A 26116-nucleotide genomic window follows, 5' to 3' on the forward strand; every position below is an offset into this window, starting at 1 on the left:
CTTCTCCGCTGTGCAATCTGGTTTCCGAGCCGGTCACGGGTGCACCTCAGCCACACTCAAGGTACTAAACGATATCATAACCGCCATCGATAAAAGACAGTACTGTGCAGCCGTCTTCATCGACCTCGCCAAGGCTTTCGACTCTGTCAATCACCATATTCTTATCGGCAGACTCAACAGCCTCGGTTTTTCGGATGACTGCCTTGCCTGGTTCACCAATTACTTTGCAGACAGAGTTCAGTGTGTCAAATCGGAGGGCATGCTGAAAGGGTCCTCTGGCAGTCTCTATGGGGGTGCCACAGGGTTCAATTCTCGGGTCGACTCTTTTCTCTGTGTATATCAATGATGTTGCTCTTGCTGCGGGCGATTCCCTGATCCACCTCTACGCAGACGACACCATTCTATATACTTTTGGCCCGTCATTGGACACTGTGCTATCTAACCTGTGGTCCTTCTCTAGCTCAGTTGGTAGAGCATGGCCCTTGTAACGCCGCCAGGGTAGTGGGTTCGATCCCCGGGACCACCCATACGTAGAATGTATGCACACATGACTGTAAGTCGCTTTGGATAAAAGCGTCTGCTAAATGGCATATATTATTATTATTATTAACCTCCAAACGAGCTCGAGCTTCAATGCCATACAGCACTCCTTCCGTGGCCTCCAACTGCTCTTAAACGCGAGTAAAACCAAATGCATGCTTTTCAACCGATCGCTGCCTGCACCCGCATGCCCGACTAGCATCACCACCCTGGATGGTTCCGACCTTGAATATGTGGACATCTATAAGTACCTAGGTGTCTGGCTAGACTGCAAACTCTCCTTCCAGACCCACATCAAACATCTCCAATCGAAAATCAAATCAAGAGTCGGCTTTCTATTCCGCAACAAAGCCTCCTTCACTCACGCTCCCAAGCTTACCCTAGTAAAACTGACTATCCTACCGATCCTCGACTTCGGCGATGTCATCTACAAAATGGCTTCCAACACTCTACTCAGCAAACTGGATGCAGTCTATCACAGTGCCATCCGTTTTGTCACTAAAGTACCTTATACCACCCACCACTGCGACTTGTATGCTCTAGTCGGCTGGCCCTCACTACATATTCGTCGCCAGACCCACTGGCTCCAGGTCATCTACAAGTCCATGCTAGGTAAAGCTCCGCCTTATCTCAGTTCACTGGTCACGATGGCAACACCCATCCGTAGCACGCGCTCCAGCAGGTGTATCTCACTGATCATCCCTAAAGCCAACACATCATTTGGCCGCCTTTCGTTCCAGTACTCTGCTGCCTGTGACTGGAACGAATTGCAAAAATCGCTGAAGTTGGAGACTTTTATCTCCCTCACCAACTTCAAACATCAGCTATCCGAGCAGCTAACCGATCGCTGCAGCTGTACATAGTCTATAGGAAAATAGCCCACCCATTTTCACCTACCTCATTCCCATACTGTTTTTATACTGTTTTTATTTATTTATTTTTCTGCTCTTTTGCACACCAATATCTCTACCTGTACATGACCATCTGATCATTTATCACTCCAGTGTTAATCTGCAAAATTGTGTTATTCGCCTACCTCCTCATGCCTTTTGCACACATTGTATATAGACTGCCCATTTTTTTCTACTGTGTTATTGACTTGTTAATTGTTTATTCCATGTGTAACTCTGTGTTGTCTGTTCACACTGCTATGCTTTATCTTGGCCAGGTCACAGTTGCAAATGAGAACTTGTTCTCAACTAGCCTACCTGGTTAAATAAAGGTGAAATAAAAATAAAAAATATATAAAAAAATTGGCCCCAATGTTAGTACGTCCCATCCACAGAGTAAGATATGAGGAATAAACATTATTTAGCCTACTATACTTTTTCACGCAAACTTTGAAAAAATCACATTTTGCTTTCTAAGCTTGAGTCTTGATGGTTTCTAAGCTTGAATCTTGGTGGTTTCTAAGCTTGAGTCTTGATGTCCACATTTCAAACCGCAGTATATAGCCTGGACTACTGTAAAGGCATCATGTTTCTGTATTTTACACTAATTGTTTTGTATATACATATATGGGTTATACAATATTCTACAATATGCTATTGTGGTGTGTATTATGTGCCCACATCTGAATCCTGACTTCCACCCAGTCTTCTGAGTGGTTTCCTCAGATGGCTTCATCCCTCCTAACCGTTCTCATCGTCTTCTAGCCGCTTAACGGGATAGACCGGTGTGAACATTATTCTTACCATTCATAAATCTTATTTTCTTGCACACTGGACATTTCGACCTACGTGTCTCGATAAACCTCTCTCGTCTGATCAACTTTTCCTACCATTCGTGGTATTCGAGAATAGGTCGGAGCCTACTCGCAGTCAAGTATGAGCTGAAAGGAACGGCACTACGCGAGGACGTCAAGTGCGAGTTTCACTTGCACTGAATGCGCGATGGTACCGTGAGGCTCTCCGCCTAATCTATAGTCTTTAGGCAGAGGGATGCATCAGTTTAACCCTTTGCTCTGCTCTCCAGAGTTGCATATATTTGTAAATACAGTAAGATTTATTAAATAAGCTGAGGAAATGTGTTACGGGGCTGCAGCTTTTTGGGGGAGTTGTGTTGGACAATAATTCAAAGGATCTTTTTTTCATAATTTGCTCAAACTTCGATGGCTTGAGTATTTGCATACATGCATGCTGACAGGCAAGAATGTAAGGTAGCCTATGTCCGGTTTACCGCTCTCACATCACACGGAGTAACGGAGCATCGGTTGGATTCACAGCGCTGGACATCGACCTATAGCGCATTTATTCGGATTGGGTTTGAGTGCCCAGATAAATAACTTTAGATATATGAATTATTGGGATTGCCTGGTCACCTGCTTTCCTTGCATGTCATATGCCAACGACAACGGAAATTCAAGAGAAAAATTAATATGGCATAAACTATTTCTGGAGACGCCAGTCACAGATGTCGCCGACGACTTGGATAGGGTGAATGAGAATTTCCCAAACGGTCCAATCCTATGCATACCGTGCTTGTTTACTCGCTACGCTGTCTAGTGTCTTCGAGAAGAGCTCAGGAGGAATGCTGGTCCAAGATCTAATACCATTTATTTTAAGTTTTTGGCCTCTTCTTTTCGGTCATTGCATTCTATCGTTGGTTTTACTCTCATGCCAGGTAGGTATTGTGTTCGTGCGCGCCTATTGTAATTTTACGCATGGCGAGTTATTACACAAACGTAAGTGGAGCTCTATTTTATGGTGATTTTGGTAATAGCAGCTTTTGATCCTGCTCTTGTCACATTTTTATGTTATATCAAATATATACTTTAAAAAAACACGATATGTTTATTGATGTGCCTCTTGCCTTTGCACTCTCACATTATTGCACCAGCAATGGATAAGTTTTGAGTGGTAATCAGCTGTAGTTCCCAGTCAGTTGATGCAATATTTTCATGTGAAATATACTATTAAGTGATTTGTTACACACGCACCCACACAAGCACACACACAGGAAGGCAGGCAGAAAGTGGTAGGCTCCTGGAAAGTAGCACATAGAGAGCTATAGATTCCCATCTGGAATATGATGTTGAGGATGAGCATTCTAACCCCTGGCCCTTGTTGCTGCCTACAGAGAGCAGTGAGCCGGCTGTGCAGGCGCGGGATGTTGCCAAGGTTCATGTGTAATGTGATCTGCTCGAGTTTCCAAGTCCACCCACACACACTCCTCAGGGCAGCCTACTGCCCACTGGTGGTGGGTGGTTTCTCTGAGGGAGAGGGTTGCAGCCGTAGGCATGGTACCATCCAGTGTGTCTATGAATGCAGCTTCTGGGGAAGCAGTATAGTAGAGGGATATGATCTTGGGTACTACTGAGTGGAAATCCAGAGGTTTCCAAACCACAAACCCGGATGGTTTAGTTGCTGATGCACTAGCACTAATGCTGCAGGACATTTCAGTAAGTAGGCTACAGTAGGCATATATCAACATTCTAAGCTCTCATCTCGCAATCATTTTTAATCATTAAAAAGGCAGACTTTTTCAGAAATATGTCTTTTGGGGGTGGATAATGAAAGTAAATATTATTGAATGCATAATGAATAGTTAAACCCTTTCTCTCTCTCTCTCTGTGTGTCCATAAGGGTGAACTCCAGAGGTCATGCTCACAGACTGTAGCTGAGAAAGTGAGCGAACACTGCCAGTTGGCATGCCAGTGTAGAAGCTACCCTCCCCTTCCTCCCCCGCCTCCGCCCCCACCTCCCCCACGGCTACTGTTGGCCACAGGTAAGGCTCAACTCACACATGTCTCACACCACACCAACCAGCCTCTGCCGTTTCACTCTCCTGTCTCACTATCCTGTCTCACTGTCTTGTCTCACTGTCACCTGTTTCACTCACCTGTCTCACACCGCACCAACCAGCCTCTGCCGTTTCACTCTCCTGTCTCACTATCCTGTCTCACTGTCACCTGTTTCACTCACCTGTCTCACACCACACCAACCAGCCTCTGCCGTTTCACTCTCCTGTCTCACTATCCTGTCTCACTGTCACCTGTTTAACTCACACCTGTCTCACACCGCACCAACCAGCCTCTGCCGTTTCACTCTCCTGTCTCACTATCCTGTCTCACTGTCACCTGTTTCACTCACAACTGGCTCACTTCCAGTACCTGTATCTATCTAAACCTTTACACTTGAAGTGTCTTGCTACTCTGATTTTCTACCAGACCATCTGTAGTGGAATGAAGTGTCTTGCTACTCTGATTTTCTACCAGACCATCTGTAGTGGAATGAAGTGTTTGCATCTTCTCACATGAGGTTTCTGAGTAGTGGAAGAGTGTGGTGTGTGTGGACGGAGAAAGGCTTTTTCTGAGAAGACTACAAGTGCCTGATACTGGAGCCGGCAGGATGTTCACAGCAGAATAGAGGGATCATTTGTGCCTGGCTTTACCTTCGGGAGTACACAGTTGCCTGTGAAATCTCTGCCTCCTGTCCTGCCAGGCTCAGTGGTTTGGTTTCCCCTCGAGGACCCCCTTGTTAAAACACAGATGAGTTCATTAAATTAGGATTTTGATACAGATAAGAAGGCTAATGAACTGTCCCGGCAGTCCCGTCTTCATTTTGTAAGTCAAGATGGGACCACTGACTGTGTGTGTGTGTGTGTGTGTGTGTGTGTGCGTGTGTTCGTTGCCACACAGTTTTCTGTATTTTTCCCGAGTTTCTTGCCTTACTTGTTTCCATCTCTCCTTCAACATATTTCAGTGCTTAACTAATGATCAGATATGTTTCTGATCTGATACGGGGACATTCTTGTCATTGACAAATTAGTTGTATCAACTATATGAATCAATGTATGACATTGCGATGGTGGAAAGAGGATAGTTTGTCAATACAACTGGTGTATGTTGTCATTAATCATGTAATGAGCAGTGCTATGAAATATGGGACAGGCATTGCTGATTGTGCACTCAGCCCAGGTTAACACTGAGACTGTTGAAAATCAGTCAGCTGAAACACTTCATACTGAGAGTGTGCAGGGGCACTTCATCGTTAAATGGTCAACAGACAGCTGTGGAAAGGGTTCAATCAATCAGATGAAATGATTTCCTCTGTCTGGTCAATTCAGATAGGCCTTCTTTCCTCCTAAATTACCAAGTGAGGCATCTATGAATAGAAGATAGGGCTGTCAGTGACCACTGTGACTCTAACTTACCTAACCTACCTAACATATAAGTCCACAATGTCGTCGATCATGAACGCAGTACTCTTCCATCGGGTCTTAACTGTAAATGTGGTCTACAGTTTATTGGCTGGGTATTGTGTCACCTTATTCTAATTCCCTGTTTATGAATCTAAAGCGTAATACAAATAGATGCACAATATGTGTGTATGTTTATGCATGTCTGTTGTTCTTTTTCTATGCTTCTAGATCTTTCTGTGACTACTGTCAAGGCCACTGCATGGAAGGTTCCCTGAATGATTCTACGAGATTCTCTGAATTCTCTGACTGTACATTTCAGCATGTCGTTCTGTATTATGTGGTTTGAAAAGAAGAGAACCATTACAATGGCAAAGCAAAACCTCTTGGCTTGGCAAAAAAAAGTATTAATTTCTAGGAGCAAAATGTGAAAATAGCATTTTTAAATCATAGTCTATGGAAGGTTGGGAAGAAGGCACGTATTTATGCTGTTCACGTATTGGGAAGGAGGCAAAACATTGGTCATCTGGCCTCAGCGAGAACTTTGTGAATAAATAACAGAGGCAAACTTCAAAGTAAAGGATTGAACTGTAATCATTGCTGCTGTAAAATCTGTTTGTTTTGGTGTGTGCCAGATGCATGAGGGAGCTGATTGGACTGGTCCCAAAATAATACATGAATATGCATGAAGAAGTGGGACAATGAGAGAGATTGTATTGACAAAAAGTTTTAAATGAGGCAAATTGGCAGTGTTGAGTAAAAGTATGTGCTCTAAAAAATGGCTCAGAAGTCCCTTCAAAAGAGAGAGCTTTATCACACTGAAGTAGATCCGTACCCCTGACTGAATTGAATCCAAAATGCAGGATTAGAACTGAAGTTGGGCTCAAAGGAGATTTTACATTCAAACTGACTTATGACGTGGTGTGCTGGGGAGAAACGTGCCATGTCATTTGCTCTGGATAAATCTAAAGTGTTTAAATATTCCACAGCATTGCTGCGTGTTGTGCGTTACCATGGAGTCAATTCCTCCCTCTCATTCACAACAAAACTATACTCTGAATGCATGGGATGTGTTGTTTTGCATGATAAACATGGATGATAAACCTACATTATTAAACCCAGCCATCATTACACTCTTGGCAGTGGGTTGGGGAGCTATATTCAGTTCGTGTTTTAATACTTAGATACAGTCAAATGGATTCCGGCTCAGACAGAGTGAGACATGCTTATTGCTGGGGACCCCTAAGATCTCCCTCCTGTCAAACTGAGCAGTATTGTCAGTGCCACAAAGCTTTTAACTATCTCTATGGTAGGCTATTCACCTTTGAACAAAAAGAGGAGACTGAAAGGGAGAGAGAGCGAAAACAGCACGTGGCTAGAGAAAAAAACATGTTGAGAGAGAGAACAGGCGAAGGTCTAGAGAGATGGTGAGGGCATGGAGTACACCATTCAGACACTGTTTGTTGCTAAGCTGCACTGAGTGTAATATACGTTCCCTGGTGTGTGTCCTTGTACTTGTACATAGTCCTAACCCTCAGTCAGACATGTGACCATAACATGGTGCTCCTGTAGGTGGAATCAGTTTGGACAGGGAGTGCTTGTGTAATAAAGGTTGACTGCATTTGAAATGATTCATGGAGCAGGGTTAGATATCTCTGAACATTTAACCTAAGAATTTGATGAACAGGTGAGCATTACCCTGCTATCCAGAGTAAGGCAGCAAATCAGGCCCAGAGCTTTATGGTGTAATAGTATAGTGATAGAAGGTTGAGAATCAATCCATTTTCAAGCAGATCACTGGCAAGTTGATTTACAACATGGGGTGTGGTGTTGCTGCATTAATGATGAGCTTTCATCATGCCGTCCTAAGACAGAATGGCTGTCTATGAAGCATTTATGATGTAATACATACTGTAGGACAAACACAGGATCTAGGCTAAAGCAGTTTGCATGATAACCTAATCTGGATTAGCGGCCAAGCGCTAGTGCTGTGTTTGAAGGCTAATGATGTTTCTCTCTTTATCCATCCCCCTCTCCTCATCACTCCCAGTGGTTGAGTCCCCTCTGCCGCTGTCGAGGCCATGGTGGATGGAGATCCTAGTGCTTGGAACAGTGGGCTGTGCCTCGGCTGTTTTCCTCCTTTCAGCCATGATCATCTGCTACAAGGCCATAAAGAGGTATGTCAGTTACCTATGTCAACAAGATTGGCATGGAAAAGACTGCGTCTTGTCATTCGTATAGCCGACATCCATTCGGAATACATCAATCTAAACACAAAAAAAACGATATATTCCTTTCCAATTCAATTATTCTGCATTTTATTAAGCTTTCAACACAACCTGAAACATTGCTCAGGTTACAACAATAATTAGTGACTGTGAAAATATTTGATTCTGGGGTTTGTCGCTATGTCATTGCCATGTTGTTATTGCTCTAAAGAAGGACACGTGGCCTGTGTTATGGGTCAGAGGGTGTTCAGAGGTCACAGTAATGGAACAGGTCACAGGGATCATCTGGAAAGCTCTACCAACAGCAAGTCATTACACTGTCACTCGTTAATACTGGATATCATACATAATGTTACACAATGCAGCTTTCTCCATAAAGCAAGTTAGATGGAAATGATATCTATAATCTTACTGGGAATAACCCAATGATCTGAAAGACCTGCGCTATAGTCAGCAGTTCCTGTCAGCAGTGTTCTAGACATTGAAATACTTCCCTGTTTTATTTCTTGGCGTGGGCTGATTTTGAATTGCATAATTGTACAGAGCTTTTTAGACTAGCAACTGAATCGATGTGAATGTAAAGCCAAGATGGGTTACTGGAGAAAGCCCATGACCCTGTCGCCGTAGTGACGATGTGAACTATATCCCCCTGTTTGGATTGGCTCATCGGAGGAAAGCCCATGACCCTTGTCGCCGTAGTGACGATGTGAACTATTTCCCCCTGTTTGGATTGGCTCATCGGAGGAAAGCCCATGACCCTGTCGCCGTAGTGACGATGTGAACTATTTCCCCCTGTTTGGATTGGCTCATCGGAGGAAAGCCCATGACCCTGTCGCCGTAGTGACGATGTGAACTATTTCCCCCTGTTTGGATTGGCTCATCGGAGGAAAGCCCATGACCCTGTCGCTGTAGTGACGATGTGAACTATTTCCCCCTGTTTGGATTGGCTCATCGGAGGAAAGCCCATGACCCTGTCACTGTAGTGACGATGTGAACTATTTCCCCCTGTTTGGATTGGCTCATCGGAGGAAAGCCCATGACCCTGTCGCTGTAGTGACGATGTGAACTATTTCCCTCTGTTTGGATTGGCTCATCGGAGGAAAGGCCATGTGGACAGTGGTGTAAAGTACTTCAGTAAAAATACTTTAAAGTACTACTTAAGTCATTTTTGGGGGGAATCTGTACTTTACTATTTATATTTTTGCCTACATTTACTTCACTATGATTCTAAAGAAAATAATGTACTTTTTACTCCATACATTTTCCCTGACACTCAAAAGACCTCGTTAAATTTTGACAGGAAAATGGTCCAATTCACACACTTATCAAGTGAACATCCCTGGTCATCCCCACTGCCTCTGATGTGGTGGACTCACTAAACACACATGCTTCGTTTGTAAATTATGTCTGAGTGTTAGTGTGTGCTCCTGCTTATCCGTCTGGTTTGCTTAATTTAAGACATTTGAAATGGTTTATACTTTTACTTTTGATACTTAAGTACATTTGAGCAATTCCATTTACTTTTGATACTTAAACATATTTAAAACCAAATACTTTTAGGCTTCTACTCAAGTAGTATTTTACTGGGTGACTTTCACTTTTACTTGAGTCATTTTCTATTAAGGTATCATTACTTTTACTCAAGTATGACAATTGAGTACTTTTTCCACCACTGCATGTGGGGTTTTAGCCTGCAGCACAACCAAGACCTAATTCCTTGTCTGACATTCAGGCAGTGTCACACAGGCACTCAGACACACATGTTCAGACACTTAAACACCCACATACTGTGCACACAGACCCACATGATAAACACACACACACACACACACACACACACACACACACACACACACACACACACACACACACACACACACACACACACACACACACACACACACACACACACACACACACACACACACACACACACACACACACACACACACACACACACACACACACACACACACACGCTAACAGGCACAGTGTGACTAAAGAAGATATACAGTCACAGCTGGAGACATGTTTTTGAACATTGTTTGAATACATCAAATTGTTATTCATAAAACTGTGTAAAGACTGGATGTTACATATGTCTTTCCTCAGTAGGATTATATTTATCATTTTCTCAAACAACAAACAGGGGCGGCAGGGTAGCCTAGTGGTTAGAGTGTTGGACTAGTAACCAGAAGTTTGCAAGTTCAAACCCCTGAGCTGACAAGGTACAAATCTGTCATTCTGCCCCTGAACAGGCAGTTAACCTACTGTTCCTAGGCCGTCATTGAAAATAAGAATGTGTTCTTAACTGACTTGCCTAGTTAATAAATAAATAAATCAGGCAGTGTAAGTAATGGGAGGTTGGCTCTGGAATTCATTATGGCAATTCACCAGCCCCCTCTGTAGCCAAGGGGCACCTTTTTTAATGCAGCTATGGCAGGAAAGTGTTGCTGCAATACGGGCCGCTGTAGCCCCAAACCCAAGTCATTATTTATGAATTAATTTGCACAGTCATTCAGTCGCAGGCTACATCTTTTATACATGCAAGCGGGTCGTGTCCTGAAGTTCCTATGGAGGTGGGCTCTGTGACTGCAGACTTTGTGCCTCGCCAAGCCTCCATCCCTGGTGACTGAGTGAGGAGGGAGAAATGCTAAGGTCCAGTCTGACTGCCCACATTAGCCCTGAGCCAATAACAAATCAGTCTGAGGAAACAGAGGTAATGAATTAATCAAAAATATTGATTTAAAAATTGTCATGGATCCTCTCTGACCGAGAGGGAGAGAAAGAATGTAGAGAGGAAAAGAGTCAGAGAAACAGAGACAGATGAATGTTGTCTACCAAAGCTGGGAAACAGCAGTAATTGGGTGTCTTAGTCAATAACAACGTGAGAGAGGTTTTGTCAGTGACAAAAACAGAAACAGTTATATATAGCCCGTCCAGCCCCTCAGTGCTCAAGGCTTTCCCAATGAAAATCAGCTGGAGTGTGGCCAAGGCCCCAGCAGCACAGACACTAGAGGAGCTATCTCTGCAAGCCCCGACTGTCCCTTAGCTGGGTTGCAGACATTTGGCCTGTTGTTTTGTTGTCTCATAATCTTATTCCACCAGTCATTTGTCAGAGGCAAAGAGGTTGGACGAAACCCATTTCATCCAATTCCATTCAATTCAGTTCATAGCATCAAGGGAGTTGATGTTTGTGAGCATGGAGAGCAGGATTCAGACGTGCTGTGTGACAGTGCTGTGCTATCCAAACAGCAGACATGATGCTGCAGTCCATGCTGTCAGCAATGCGGGGAATCTAAACACCACAACAAAACAAGACAACACACTGTGCCTGTTTTTCTCAATTACTCGCTCCTCTGGGATTTCTGTCCAGCAAGGAGGACAAATCAGGACAGTTTATATTCAGGGTAAATCCAGCATAACCATTCAGTTAAAGATTTCACGAGGAAGCAAAATATACTGTATCTTTAATGAATTTGTTACAAAGCATATATAATATTCTGGTTTTATGATATTTCATTACTACACTTCCGAAACAGTGAAAAGTGAAAACACTTTATGAGGTGTCTTTAAACAGTAGCATGTTCCTCTAATGTCCAGATGGTATGAGAATAACTGTAAACAGCTCAACACATGTCCCAACCTCAACATTATCCCTTCCCCAAACTTCAAACGGACGTGTGCTGCGATTGCACAGCTTTGATATGAAATATTAATCTGACCTGTGAAGTCTTGTGTAGCCACCTGCCACGTGTCAACAGCATGACATCTATTATTGAAGGGCTGGGTAGAGGTCGCTGTGAAGCCCGAACACCCTGCCCTCTATGGTGGCCTGCTAGAAAAACATTGATGATCATTGACTTGAGACTAGATCAGTGCCAGTGGAGAAAGTTATGGGGCTTTAAACACCTTTTCAGTGGTCCATGGAGACTTCAGTGGGAAAGTCTGGTGTATCCCAACTCCCCTACCAATCTCCAATCATAAAAGTATGCACACACACACACACACACACACACACACACACACACACACACACACACACACACACACACACACACACACACACACACACACACACACACACACACACACACACACACACACACACACACACACACACACACACACACACACACACACACACACACACACACACACACACACACACACACACACACACACACACCAGCCAATACTGTCCCAGTAGGATGTGTTGGTACCCTTGGGCCCTTGAAAAAGAAAAGGAGAGCTGCACATTCTAGGAGCTTAATAGCCAACGTTTTTCGACAGGCTGTCTTCATCAGGTTATAATGACAAACACTGCAGGTTTAAATAGTTTGAAAGGACACACAGGTGTCTGTAATCATGGCCAGCTGTGACTTGATTTCATTGGTTGATTTAGAGGTATAGATAGAACATATAAAAAAGCATGAATGAATAACTTACGATCATAGATACAATTTGACTACATAGTCCTACAAACATGATTTACAATGGCTAGCAAAAAGACAATAATCACAAGAATGGCTTCAGATCAATCAATCAAATGTCTTTATAAAGTCCTTTTTACATCAGCCGATGTCACAACGTGCTGTACAGAAACCCAGCCTAAAACCCCAAACAGCAAGCAATGCAGATGGAGAAGCACAGTGCCTAGGAAAAACTCCCTAGAATGGCCAGAACCTAGGAAGAAACCTAGAGAGGAACCAGGCTCTGAGGGGTGGCCAGTCCTCTTCTGGCTGTGCCGGGTGGAGATTATAACAGAACATGGCCAAGATGTTCAAATGTTCATAGATGACCAGAAAAGTCAGATAATAATAATCACAGAGGTTGTAGAGCACATATGTCAGAGTCAAGGCCCGCGGGCCACATCCGGCCCGCGAGAAGGTTTTTTACGGCCCCTGGGATGATCTTGATTTATTATTAGAACCGGCCCGCAGACCGCAGCAAGCCGGCAGCCCGCAGATCTTTTACACGCACCAATACTACATTTCCCACAATGCAACGGTGATGCACCGAGCAGTAGGCTGCTTCATTTCAATATTTATTGGCACAGCAGTTGTCAGCATCACAGTAAAATTAACTTTCAGATACCCATCAAAAATGGCAAAACGGAAGGTGGACACTGAGAACCGGGGGTTTCAAACAAGGTGGGAGTCGGAGTATTTGTTCACGGAGGTAGCTGGAAAACCTGTGTGTCTTCTGTGTGGAGAAAGTGTGGCGGTACTGAAAGAGTATAATCTGAGACGACATTATGAAACGAAACACGCGGACAAAAACAAGAATATGGACATGGAACAAAGGCTACAAAAGGCAGAGGAATTAAAACGAGGCCTCAAATCTCGACAGGCTCTGTTCAAAAAAGCCAAATCACAAGGCCAGGCTTCTGTCAAGGCCAGTTTTATTTTGGCAGAAGAGATCGCTAAATCAGCCCGGCCATTTACGGAGGGGGATTTCATCAAAAACTGCATGATTAAAGTTTGTGACGAAGTTTGCCCAGAAAAAGGCAACTCTTTTTAAATGTGAGTCTGAGCAGAAACACCATTGCCGAGAGAGTAGACCAGTTGTCCATCAATCTAAAAGAGCAGCTTGTGAAAAAGGGAAAAGATTTCATTGCATATTCCTTGGCTGTGGATGAGAGCACCGACATTTCTGACATTGCCCAGTAGTCAATTTTCATCCGTGGAGTGGACTCCAGCCTAAGCGTGACAGAGGAGTTTTTGGCTTTACGTCCTATGCATGGCACAACTACGGGGCATGATTTGTATGAAGAGGTGTCAAGATGTGTAAATGAGATGGAGCTGCCTTGGGAAAAACTCGTGGGTTTGACAACCGACGGAGCACCTGCGATGTGTGGACACAGGAGCGGACTGGTGGCAAAGATACGGGAAAAGATGCAAGAGGAAAACGCGACAGGTGAGCTGACAGCTTATCATTGTATCATACACCAGGAAGCGTTGTGCGGTAAAGCCTTGAAAATGGAGCATGTAATGAGCATCATCACGCGCACAGTTAACTTTATCAGAGCCAAAGGTTTGAATCACCGCCAGTTCAAGGCATTTCTGACGGAGTTAGAAACGGAGCATGGTGATTTGCCTTATCACACAGAGGTGCGATGGCTAAGCCAGGGAAAGGTGCTTCAAAGATGTTTCGAGCTTCGTGAGGAGATTTGTCTGTTCTTGGACAGCAAAGGGAAAGACACAACACAACTCCGAGACGAAATGTTTCTGTGTGAAATGGCTTTTCTGTGTGACATTACGAGTCATCTGAATGCAATGAACTTGCAGCTGCAGGGTCGGGATCGTGTCATCTCTGATATGTACAGTACAGTGAAGGCATTTAAAACCAAACTGACTCTGTGGGAGACGCAGATGCGGAAAGAAAATTTGAGCCACTTTCCCAGCTGCCAGACCATGAAAGAGAAGCTCTCTACCAGTGCGTTCCCGAGCGCACAGTTGGCTGATAAAATAGGTATGCTTGCCGCTGACTTTCGACGCCGATTTGCTGACTTTGAAGCACAAAAAAGCAGGTTGGAACTGCTCGGTAACCCATTTGCTGTTGACGTGGAAAGCTCACCACCAAACCTCCAAATGGAGTTGATTGACCTCCAATGCAATGATGCACTGAGGGCAAAATATGCGGCAGTGGGTGCTGCGGAGTTCGCCCGTTTCCTCCCGACACAATGCCCCAGCTGCGCATCCAGGCTGCTCAAACGTTGTCTATGTTTGGCAGCACATACCTGTGTGAACAACTGTTTTCTTTGATGAACTTGAACAAAACATCACACAGAAGTCGACTTACTGCTGAACACCTCCACTCAATTCTGAGGATTTCCTCAGCTCAGAGCCTTACCCCGAACATTGATGAACTTGTGGAAAAGATGGGACACCACCAAGTATCACCCTCAACCTCAAACAAGTGAACATTACTGTGCAATCACATATTTAGAGTTTTTACTCAGTTCAAGTTTAAAAGTTAAAGTTTAATATTTGTTTTCACTGCATGTTACTTCTCCTTAAACAAAGTGTTGTTTTTGATTAATAGATTTTTGCACTTTATTTTATTGTATTTCAATCCAATTATATTTTAAAAATATTTCAGTTGAGTGGATGATAGAAAATTGCTATTATTGTTTTTTTCTTTGAAGTAAATTTAGCCCACTTTTGCTAAAATAGAAAATATAGGCTACTGATGGTGCCTTGAATACCGGTTTCTTTCATTTAATGTTCATGTTATGGGGATTTTTATATAAAGGAAATTTGTCTTTTGTGTCTGTTGAAAATTAAAGATTACTGACAGAGCCATAAGAAAATATTGCTTTATTTATCTGATCATATTGGAATATATTTGTTAGGTTTTCAGTAGGTTCAATTAGGTTCACTAGACTATATGCGTCATTTAAAACATTTTCAATGAACATTCTAACAGTCCGGCCCTCGGCTTGTAGCTAAATTTTTTATTTGGCCCTCCGTCCATTTGACTTTGACACCCCTGTTGTAGAGGGTTCAACAGTTCATCAGCACCTCAGGAGATCAAACTCTACTTTGAGTCCGAATGGAGTAATGGTCTCTAAATTAAAGATCCAGGTGGCCTTTCGTTTTAATTTTAACAATACATTGTCAAGGTCACTCCCTCTCCTATGGAGGGTGACGTTTTCGATTCCGATATAGCAAAGGGATGAAATAGAGTGGTTTGCTTCCAAAAAGTGGGCCGCAACTGGGTACGTCCAGTTTTTTGCACATAATGGTGCTATGGATGCTCAGAGATTCTTACTTTTAATTTGCGCTTTGTTTTGCCAACATAATTTTTTTCACAAGGACAAATTATAAGATTCTCTCTTTCCCTGTTTGGGAGTGTTTGAAGGATCTAGATTTGTACAGTGGCAAGAAAAAGTATGTGAACCCTTTGGAAATACCTGGATTTCTGCATAAATTGGTCATACAATTTTATCTGATCTTCATCTAGGTCACGATAATAGACAAACACAGTCTGCTTAATTTCTTGGTGACGGGGCAGTATTTTCACGTCCGGATGAAATGCATGCCCAAAGTCAACTGCCTGCTATTCATCCCCAGAAGATAAGATATGCATATTATTAGTATATTTGGATATAAAACACCCTGAAGTTTCTAAAACTGTTTGAATCATGTCTGTGAGTAAAGCAGAACATATGTAGCAGGCGGTCACTCTCTTTTTAATAGGTTTTCATTGGGAATCCAGATTTTAAGGGACCTTCTTGCAGTTCCTACCGCTTCCACTGGATGTCACCAGTCTTTAAAAAATGGTTGAGGTTTTTCCTTTGTGTAATGAAGAAGTAGCCCTGTTCAAAACGAGGGTCACTTCAAGTGTATTGTTTGTTAGAGGCACATGACCAGAAAGGTATCGTCAGTTTTGTTTTCTTCCTGTATTGAACACAGATCATCCCGTCTTCAATGTGATCGGTTATTTACTTTAAAAAATACCTAAAGTTGAATTACAAAAGTAGTTTGAAATGTATTGGCAAAGTTTACAGGTAACATTTGAGATATTTGGTAGTCACGTTGCGCAAGTTGGAACCAGTGTTTTTCTGGATCAAACGCACCAAATAAATGGACATTTTGGATATATATCGACGGAATTAATCGAACAAAAGGACCATTTGTGATGTTTATGGGACATATTGGAGTGCCAACAGAAGAAGCTCGTCAAAGTTAAGGCATGATTTATATTTTTATTTCTGCATTTTGTGTTGCGCCTGCAGGGTTGAAATATGCTTCTCTCTCTTTGTTTACGGTGGTGCTATCCTCAGATAATAGCATTGTTTGCTTTCGCCGAAAAGCCTTTTTGAAATCTGACATGTTGGCTGGATTCACAACACGTGTAGCTTTAATTTGGTATCTTACATGTGTGAATTCACGAAACTTGGATTTTTATAGTAATTTATTTGAATTTGGAGCTCTGCATTTTCTCTCGCTAGCGTCCCACATATCCCAGAGAGGTTAAACTAATAACACACAAACAATTATACGTTTTTATGTCTTTAATGAACACACCGTGTAAACATTCCCCTTGCAGGGTGGAAGAAGTATGTGAACGCTTGGATTTAATAACTGGTCGACCCTCCTTTGGCAGCAATAACCTTAACCAGGAATTTTGGACCATTCCTCTTCACAAAACGTTTTCAGTTCAGCAATATTCTTTGGATGACTGATGTGAACTGCTCTCTTGAGGTCATGCCACAGCATCTCAATCGGGTTGAGGTCAGGACTCGACCACTCCAGAACGTGTATTTTCTTCTGTTGAAGTCATTCTGTTGTTGATTTACTTCCGTGTTTTGGGTCGTTGTCCTGCTGCATCACCCAACTTCTGTTGAGCTTCAATTGGTGGACAGATAGCCTAACATTCTCTTGCAAAATGTCTTGATAAACTTGAGAATTCATTTTTCTGTCGATGATAGCAAGCTGTCCAGGCCCTGAGACAGCAAAGCAGACCCAAACCATGATGCTCCCTCCACAATACTTTACAGTTGAAATAAGGTTTTGATGTTTCATCCGTGGTGGCCTCCCATGAACTGTTTTACGTATCGTTGACTCGTCAACAGAGATGTTCGCATGTTCCAAAGATTTCTATAAGTCTTTAGCTGACACTAGGATTCTTCTTAACCTCATTGAGCATGCTGCGCTATGCTCTTGCAGTCATCTTTGCAGGATGGCCACTTCTAGGGAGAGTAGCAACAGTGCTGAACTTTCTCCATTTATAGACAATTTGTTTAACCATGGACTGATAAACATCAAGGCTTTTAGAGATACTTTTGTAACCCTTTCCAGCTTTTATACAAGTTAACAATTCTTAATCTTAGGTCTTGTGAGATCTCTTGTGAATAGCAAACTAAAACTCTTTTTATAGGGCAAGGCAGCTCTAACCAACATCTCCAATCTCATCTCATTGATTGGACTCCAGGTTAGCTGACTCTTGACTCCAATTAGCTTTTGGAGAAGTCCTTGGCCTAGGGGTTCACATACTTTTTCGAACTGTTAGGAGAATTTCGTTATCAATGTTCATAAACTTAAATTAATTTAGTCAGTCTGCAACCCAGTGTTTGTAAGATTCTGGTTGAATGAAGCAGACAAGAGTCCCAGTTTACAAAAATATAAGTGTTTATTCACGAGAACGCTCTGAAGTCCATTATATAAAGACATCCATTTTATAGCTGCGCACATACTTCCACACAAACAGTAGGTATCCTACGCACATAATTTAAATTATTTTTATCACCAACCTACACTGTGAATGTTTAAATTATGTATTCAATATAGACAATAAAAATACCATAATTTGTGTGTTATTAGTTTTTAAGCACACTATGTTTGTCTATTGTTGTGACTTAGATGAAGATCAGATCAAATTTGATGACTAATTTATGCAGAAATCCAGGTAATTCCAAAGGGTTCACATACTTTTTCTTTCTGCAATGGCACTGTAAGTGAGCATTGAGCTCAGACAGACATTGTGTGGGGTTATTTTGGGAAGGTAAATCAATGTTTACCAATTGATCTCAGAGATTTCTGCCCCGTGAGAATACAAACAAGGTAGGGTCTGAAAGCACATTACCTATTTTTAAAAATGTATTTAACTAGGCAAGTCAGTTAAGAACAAATTCTTATTTACTGTACGATGCCTGCCTACCCCGGCCAAACCTGGATGACGTTGGGCCAATTGTGCGCCGCCCTATGAGACTCCCAACCACGGCCGGTTGTGATACACCCTGGATTTGAACCAGGGACTGTAGTGACACCTTTTGCACTGAGATGCAGTGCCTTAGACCCCTGCTCCAATCGGGAGCCCTATACCTATACTGTCATCAGATCTTAAAATGTGCCAATGTTTGTGAACGATACCCTTAATTCATTCAGAGCACTTTGAATAGTGAGTAGTAAGAACGCAAGAATGTTTCTTTTTAGGAGATTTGTATTGGTTTCCTCATCGGCAGTATTTATCTGACCATTTTTGTATCCCCTTTCCTTGAATTTTCTTTGCATCTCAGCCATGTTTCTGTCAATATGATGTTTTTTTTGTCAAATCTTATGATTGGACAGAATTGGTTGTAGGGCAAACTGTTTTTCAAGGGACGCGGGTAACAGCTATCAGCCCTCAACAAACTGTTATCCTCACACAAAATCAGAAGATCAAGGAAACGGATTTGGCGTGTGTCAGATTGCATAGGAAATTCCAGGTGCTCAGAACAAGAGTTCAGAACATGGAACGCCTGGAGCTGTTTTGCATCACCCCTCCATCAAACAAAAATGATCATCAATGTACCATTTCCAAACAATAACATTTTTGAGAGTATTGAGAATTGCCTGTCTCTCCATGTAACCCACATATGAATTAGCATAGTTAGGAGCCATAGGGGATCCCATAGCAGTACCCTTCCTCTGGATAAAGACATTGTTTTGAAACATGAAATAGTTACATGTGAATACTATTTCAGCCAATGTCATAATGCATGCACTGGAGGGTAGTACATTTGGGTCACGTTGCAAAATAAAATGTTCCATGGTGCCCTTGGGCCTGGCAGTTTCCTCTCCTGGCAGGTTGTCCCAGGTCTCAGAAGGAGAACACAGCATGTGTTTATCATCCGGGCTGCCACTGTCTGTGGGTAGCCATCACCACTAAGGTTTTTGGGAAAGCAAACACACACACGTGCGCACGCACATGCACACACACCAGCACTAGCCAATCATTTCCCAACAGGATGTGTTGGTACCCTTGGGCCCGGCAGTTTCCTCTCCCAGGCTGTCCTAGGTCCCAGAAGGAGAACACAGCATCTGTTTATCAGCAGGGCTGCCGCTGTCTGTGGGTAGACATCAATACCACCACCACCACCACTGTCTGGCCCACTACAGGACACACTCCTACAGATTACATTTACGGATAGCACAACACAGGAAGTGCATTGAATCCCTGATGGGTAACCTTGCCTGAGACCTAGGAAGCCAACTGTCACCCCCAGACAGGAAGCTAGTCAGGAAGCTACTGAGTACTCATTAGTGACCATTCTGTTATACTAATGAGTGGACTCTAAGTTCAGTGTCTCCAAGTTAGTACTACAGTAAGGCTTGTAACATCCATGGAGATGTAAATACTCTCTTTATGCAAGAATATATCGCATTAGTAATTGTAAAAATAGCATTTATGGATGATGCCTAAGAGTGAACAATATATTTTATTGAATATTTAAATGTCATCCCAGTAAGATCCCATGGCAGGGCAAAGTCTTGGTCTGGATTAGACTGAACGACTGTCCGTCAGGTCAGACTGGCCAGCAGTGGCTTTAAGAGGAGAGGGAAGGAGACACTGAGCTAAGATGTAGCTTAAGGGCCCCCTGTGCCACTGAAGGCAGTGTACAGTATTGAGTGGGACAATGACTGTACTAAATGTATTCCGATCTGTCTCTGGGTTACATAAGCCTGTGCAGAGGAGAGCAGCTGAAGGGGTCGGCATAGAAGACACAGTACACTGGACAAATATAATAACCACAAAAGCACTGAGGGATGCATGAAAATGGCTTGCATTGAAGGATACTGCTTTTCACAGACCAATAATAGCGGAGGATTATGTGCTTCGGCTTGTTTTGCATCAGAATGTGGCTCACAGAAAGAGTAGCATTACAGCATAACCAACATAACCAAGAGAGGGGATCTCACTCACATAGAGTATTACAGTATTAGTATTTATTTGATGTTCTATGTATACATAAGCTCTTCTCTGAGGTAAAATAAAATGTTATCGAATATCAATGGAGTGTGTCTAATTGCCACATCCAGCATCTCTTCTGTTTGATTTATCTTCTCCTTTCGTGGCTCTGAGAGCGACGTGACTTTTTATTGTTCAGCTTATTAGAGAGCATGACTGACCAGTGCATCCAGCCACAACAGCCTATGAAATCCAATCTCTCCGTAGGTAAACAACCACAGGCTTAAGGAGTAGAATGATTTATGTATTTTCTTAAGGTAAATAAAGCACCTCTACTGTCGTTACATTTTTTAAATATTTTTATTGAACCTTAATTTAACTAGGCAAGTCAGTTCGCACTGAGCTAAAGAGTAGAGCTGCCGCGTTCAAGGTGCGGGACTCTAACCCGGAAGCTTATAAGAAATCCTGCTATGCCCTGTGACAAACCATCAGGCCAAACGTCAATGCAGGGCTAAGGTTGAATCATACTACACCGGCTCCGACGGTCATCCTATGTGGCAGGGCTTGCAAACTATTACAGACTACAAAGGGAAGCACAGCCGTGAGCTGCCCAGTAACACGAGCCTGCCAGACGAGCTAAACTAAATAACTTCTATGCTCGCTTCGAGGCAAGCAACACTGAGGCATGCATGAGAGCATCAGCTGTTCTGGACGACTGTGTAACACGCTCTCTGTAGCCGACGTGAGTAAGACCTTTAAACAGGTCAACATTCACAAGGCTGCAGGGCTAAACGCAGCCTTCTAAAAAGATTAGGCATGGGTCCTGAGATCCTGAAAAAGTTCTACAGCTGCAACATCGAGAGCATCCTGACTGGTTAAATCACTGCTGGGTGTGTCAATTGCTCGGCCTCTGACCGCAAGGCACTACAGAGGGTAGTGTGTACGGCTCAGTATATAACTGGGGCTTAGCTGCATGCCATCCAGGACCTCTACACCAGGCGGTGTCAGAGGAAGGCCCTAAAAATTGTCAAAGCCCAGCCACCCCAGTTATAAACTGTTCTCTCTACTACCGCATGGCAAGCTGTACCGGAGTGCCAAGTCTAGGACAAAAAGGCTTCTCAACAGTTTTTACCCCCAAGCCATAAGACTCCTGAACAGGTAATCAAATGGCTACCCGGACTATTTGCATTGTGTGCCCCCCCGACCCCTCTTTTACACTGCTGCTACTCTCTGTTCATCATATATGCATAGTCACTTTAACCATATCTACATGTACATACTACCTCAATTAGCTTTTCTTACCGGTGTCTGTATGTAGCCTCACGACTGTATATAGCCTCGCTGCTGTTATTTTTCACTGTCTTTTTACTGTTGTTTTTATTTCTTTACTTACCTGTTGTTCACCTAATACCTTTTTTGCACTATTGGTTAGAGCCTGTAAGTAAAGATTTCACTGTAAGGTCTACATCTGTTGTATTCGGCGCATTTGACAAATAAACTTTGATTGATTTGATTTAAGCACAAATTCTTATTTACAATGACGGCCTACCAAAAGGCAAAAGGCCTCCTGCGGGGACAGGGGCTGGGATTAAAAATAAAAAATGTAATATAGGACAAAACACACATCACGACAAGAGAGACAACACTACATAAAGAGAGACCTAAGACAACAACATAGCATGGCAGAAACACATGACAACACAGCGTGGTAGCAACACAACATGACAACAACATGGTAACAAAACAACATGGTAGAAGCACAAAACGTGGTACAAACATTATTGGGCACAGACAAAAGCACAAAGGGCAAGAAGGTAGAGACAACAATACATCACGCAAAGCAGCCACACCTGTCAGTATGAGTATCTATGATTGAGTCTTTGAATGAAGAGATGGAGATGAAACTGTCCAGTTTCAGTCAATATAAGTTGTGTTTGTTTGCAGGAAACCACAGCGGAAAGAGGAGAACGGGATGAGTCGTGGAGAGTATGCCATGAGTGCACGCAACAAGAAAGCCATGGGCCCCAACAACACTGTGGTGTAGACTGTTCACTGACAGGAAGAGGAATTGGCATAACCATAACCACCCATCACCACCACCATCCATCCTACCCAAAATGCAACAATTCCCTATTACCTAGAACGCCACAGGGGTTGCCCTGTTTAAAACACATTAACGCCTTTCCTTCTCTCTTAGCAGGTTACCTGGATGAAAGGAAACTTCCAGATAAAGGAAAGTAGTGAAAAGAACATAAAAATAAAACATTGAAGTGGATTCAGAGAACTAGTAATAAAGTGAATTGAGGACTTCGCCAGACTGAACATCATGTTGTCAACACGAAGTGTCATTGACAGGAGGATGGTTGACTGCTAGGCTACCAATCTATACAGCTCCGCAATTCTTACAGGCAACTATAATGTAGGAACAGACGTTGAAGGGCGGCAATGGGATAGGAGGTTGCGAGGACCAAATCGTGAAGAAATTGTGCATGCAGGTTTTACTCTTTGGGCTGTCTCTCATCTATGCTCCTCAGACCCTTTTTCATATTTAAAAGCAGAATTTGTACAACACTGTCACAGTTGCAGGTGTGGTTTGGGATGTATAGTGATTATCTGACTATGCAATTAAACAAATATATACAGGTCATACCAAGAGTGAAGTAAAAGAAGGGGATCAAGTCAGTTCCTATGTTCCATACCAACAACACAGCTGAGAACTGGATTTGAGTTATTTGTTCATTTATGTATTTATTGTCTGCGTATGAATTCCATTTTAATGATTTGAAATGTGTTTTTTTTTAATGAATTATTGAATAATCATACCATTAATTTGTAATGCTTTGATGCTTTAAGCACACCACAGGAGGTTGGTGGCACCTTCATTGGGGAGGAGGGGCTCATGGTAACGGCTGGAGCGGAATCAGTGGATTGGAATCAAATACATCAAACACATGATTTCCATTTTTTTAAATGCCATTCCATCTTCTCCGTTCCAGCCGTTATTATGAGTCAGCCTCCACTGAAGCCCACTGTTCATTTGCTACTGACACAGTAAACACTTCAGCTTGCTCTGCAATGAGTTTTGGGTATCAATTGTTCATCTCTTGCTGTTTGACATGCCTTTTTCTCTTCCCCTGTGACTTCAGCGAATATGATGGGGATTTCTGTGTTTTGAGTTTGTGAATGTGTGCTGTCGGACCATGCTTTTAGCAGCTTGTTCTGTACTACCCTCGAGTCTTATCACAGGTGAATGCCCCCGACAATACTAACGTCATATTACATTTTGTTTCGTCACATCTCAGTGGTTAGACAGCCAGGGGAGGCAGTGGTGGACAGTGAGAAGCCCTTTGCCATGTTCTGATGTGATTTTGCAGTCTTTAATTGTTCCACCTTTCAGCAAGGGGAGAACCCATCACTATAGAAACAGTGCACATGAGCCCAGGGCTCAAGTGCTGTGTGGTGGAGGACAGGATTCTAAACAGAGGCTAATCCGGATATTAAGTTGCAGAGAGGATGGCCTCAAAAGGGACATGTGATAAATATATAAACCTGTTTATATATATATTACGGCTATAAACCGTAAACAGTTGATTTAAAGCATCAATCAATTATTAAGCTACTTTTTGGCATAGGTGCAGTTCATCTGTATATAATGTGTATTTGAGTGTGAGAGAGAGCACAATAGATGGATGTCTGGCAGTAACTCTGAAATTTTCCATTACTGTTGAATTTTGTAAACACAGACCTTGCATTGTGATTTGCATACAGGGGTGGACTGGGACCAAAAATTGGCCCTGTCATTTCTAACACACCAGCCCATTTCTTTCCTCGAGGCCCCCACATTTGCCCATTGTCTTCCCTGAGGACCCCATTATTAGCCAAAAAAAATCCAATTTTGTGCAAGAATCACATGGCAAAAAATGGAGCAGCCCATCTGGCATTTGCCTGAAATGCCAGATGGTCAGTCCACCCCTGAATGCATAGGTATTATCATATACCCTATAATGTACCCAGATACTGAAGATGCGTCACTAATACTGTACATTGAGGGAAATGATCATGGATGCATGAATGTAAATATTGATATTTAAAAATATCTGCCTTCTGGACTGTAATTACATGTACAGTGTAACAGAAAATATGTTTATACATAGTAGAAATTAAACAACGTGCTACCAATTAGAATTGAATCAATGGTGTCATGTTTATGGAGCAAACCATTCATGTATATTTGGCAATGAAAAGTTATTGCACAATTTATTCATTATATACCAAAGGAGACATAAATTCAATAATGTACATTCAGTTGATTAAGTTGCTGGCTTTTTCAGTTGTAAATAGGTCTATAGAAAGATAGGCCTATAGTCTTATCTATCACATAAGCAAAAAAAGAAGAGACAAAATGAGAACATGTTTTAATTGAATGGCATACGGTACAACATTGATAAATCCACTGCGTGTTAATGATAAAGGTGTTATTTTTAGCCTGTCCCCATGGTGCCTCTCCTTTCTGTGTCTCAGAGAGCTCCGTACTGGTCTTCTCCTGGGGCTCCCCCTGGGCACAGGACGTGTTCTCAATCTGTCTCACACTGTTCATTTTTAATGAACAGCTATTATCAAACACAGCCATCCCCCTGAGGCTTGATCATGCTAACGGGACAACTTGTGGGCCACTGGGGTTCCTTTGGTGTCAGGTCTTGGCACGGACATTCTCTGTGCATACAGACCACGTACATAGGACTGGTCAACCACTTCTACTCTGCTAGCACTCTGACCACTGTGACCCACAAGCGTGACTGAATAGAACAGCTGACAAACCCGAATCGATCAACAATCTGGGAATATGTGGAACATACCCACCTCAATAGATAATAATAGAATTGGAAAAAGCTATGGGCTCTGGTAGCTAGGTCATAAAGGAATCAATTGGTCAATATTCTTGAGGATTTTCTCCTTGCACATTCTGTAGGACATTTTAAAAGGGAGACCATTTGAAGCACAACCACTTCAAATCAAATCAAATCACATTTATTTATATAGCCCTTCGTACATCAGCTGATATCTCAAAGTGCTGTACAGAAACCCAGCCTAAAACCCCAAACGGCAAGCAATGCAGGTGTAGAAGCACAGTGGCTAGGAAAAACTCCCTAGAAAGGCCAAAACCTAGGAAGAAACCTAGAGAGGAACCAGGCTATGAGGGGTGGCCAGTCCTCTTCTGGCTGTGCCGGGTGGAGATTATAACAGAACATGGCCAAGATGTTCAAATGTTCATAAATGACCAGCATGGTCAAATAATAATAATCACAGTAGTAGTCGAGGGTGCAGCAAGTCAGCACCTCAGGAGTAAATGTCAGTTGGCTTTTCATAGCCGATCATTAAGCGTATCTCTACCACTCCTGTTGTCTCTAGAGAGTTGAAAACAGCAGGTCTGGGACAGGTAGCACGTCTGGTGAACAGGTCAGGATTCCATAGCTGCAGGCAGAACAGTTGAAACTGGAGCAGCAGCACGGCCAGGTGGACTGGGGACAGCA

The 26116-nt window shown here is 42.8% G+C and overlaps 1 protein-coding gene across 2 annotated transcripts; it reads left to right on the forward strand.

The window, feature by feature from the left end:
• Positions 1 to 2218: 2218 nt before the first annotated feature.
• Positions 2219 to 24761, forward strand: LOC124001923 (proline-rich membrane anchor 1-like). Of its 2 annotated transcripts, none has more exons than XM_046309087.1 (4): positions 2219 to 3162; positions 4125 to 4266; positions 7730 to 7856; positions 22530 to 24761. In XM_046309087.1, exons 1-4 carry the CDS (start codon positions 2980 to 2982, stop codon positions 22627 to 22629), a joined length of 552 nt encoding a protein of 183 aa, XP_046165043.1. In that variant the 5' UTR covers positions 2219 to 2979; the 3' UTR covers positions 22630 to 24761. The 2 variants fall into 2 exon arrangements, with proteins under 2 accessions (XP_046165043.1, XP_046165044.1); XM_046309088.1 differs by lacking the exon at positions 2219 to 3162 and adding an exon at positions 3176 to 3940.
• The last annotated feature ends 1355 nt before the right edge of the window (positions 24762 to 26116 follow it).

The sequence above is a fragment of the Oncorhynchus gorbuscha genome, linkage group LG17 (assembly GCF_021184085.1).
Source record: "Oncorhynchus gorbuscha isolate QuinsamMale2020 ecotype Even-year linkage group LG17, OgorEven_v1.0, whole genome shotgun sequence".
Lineage (NCBI taxonomy): Eukaryota > Metazoa > Chordata > Actinopteri > Salmoniformes > Salmonidae > Oncorhynchus > Oncorhynchus gorbuscha.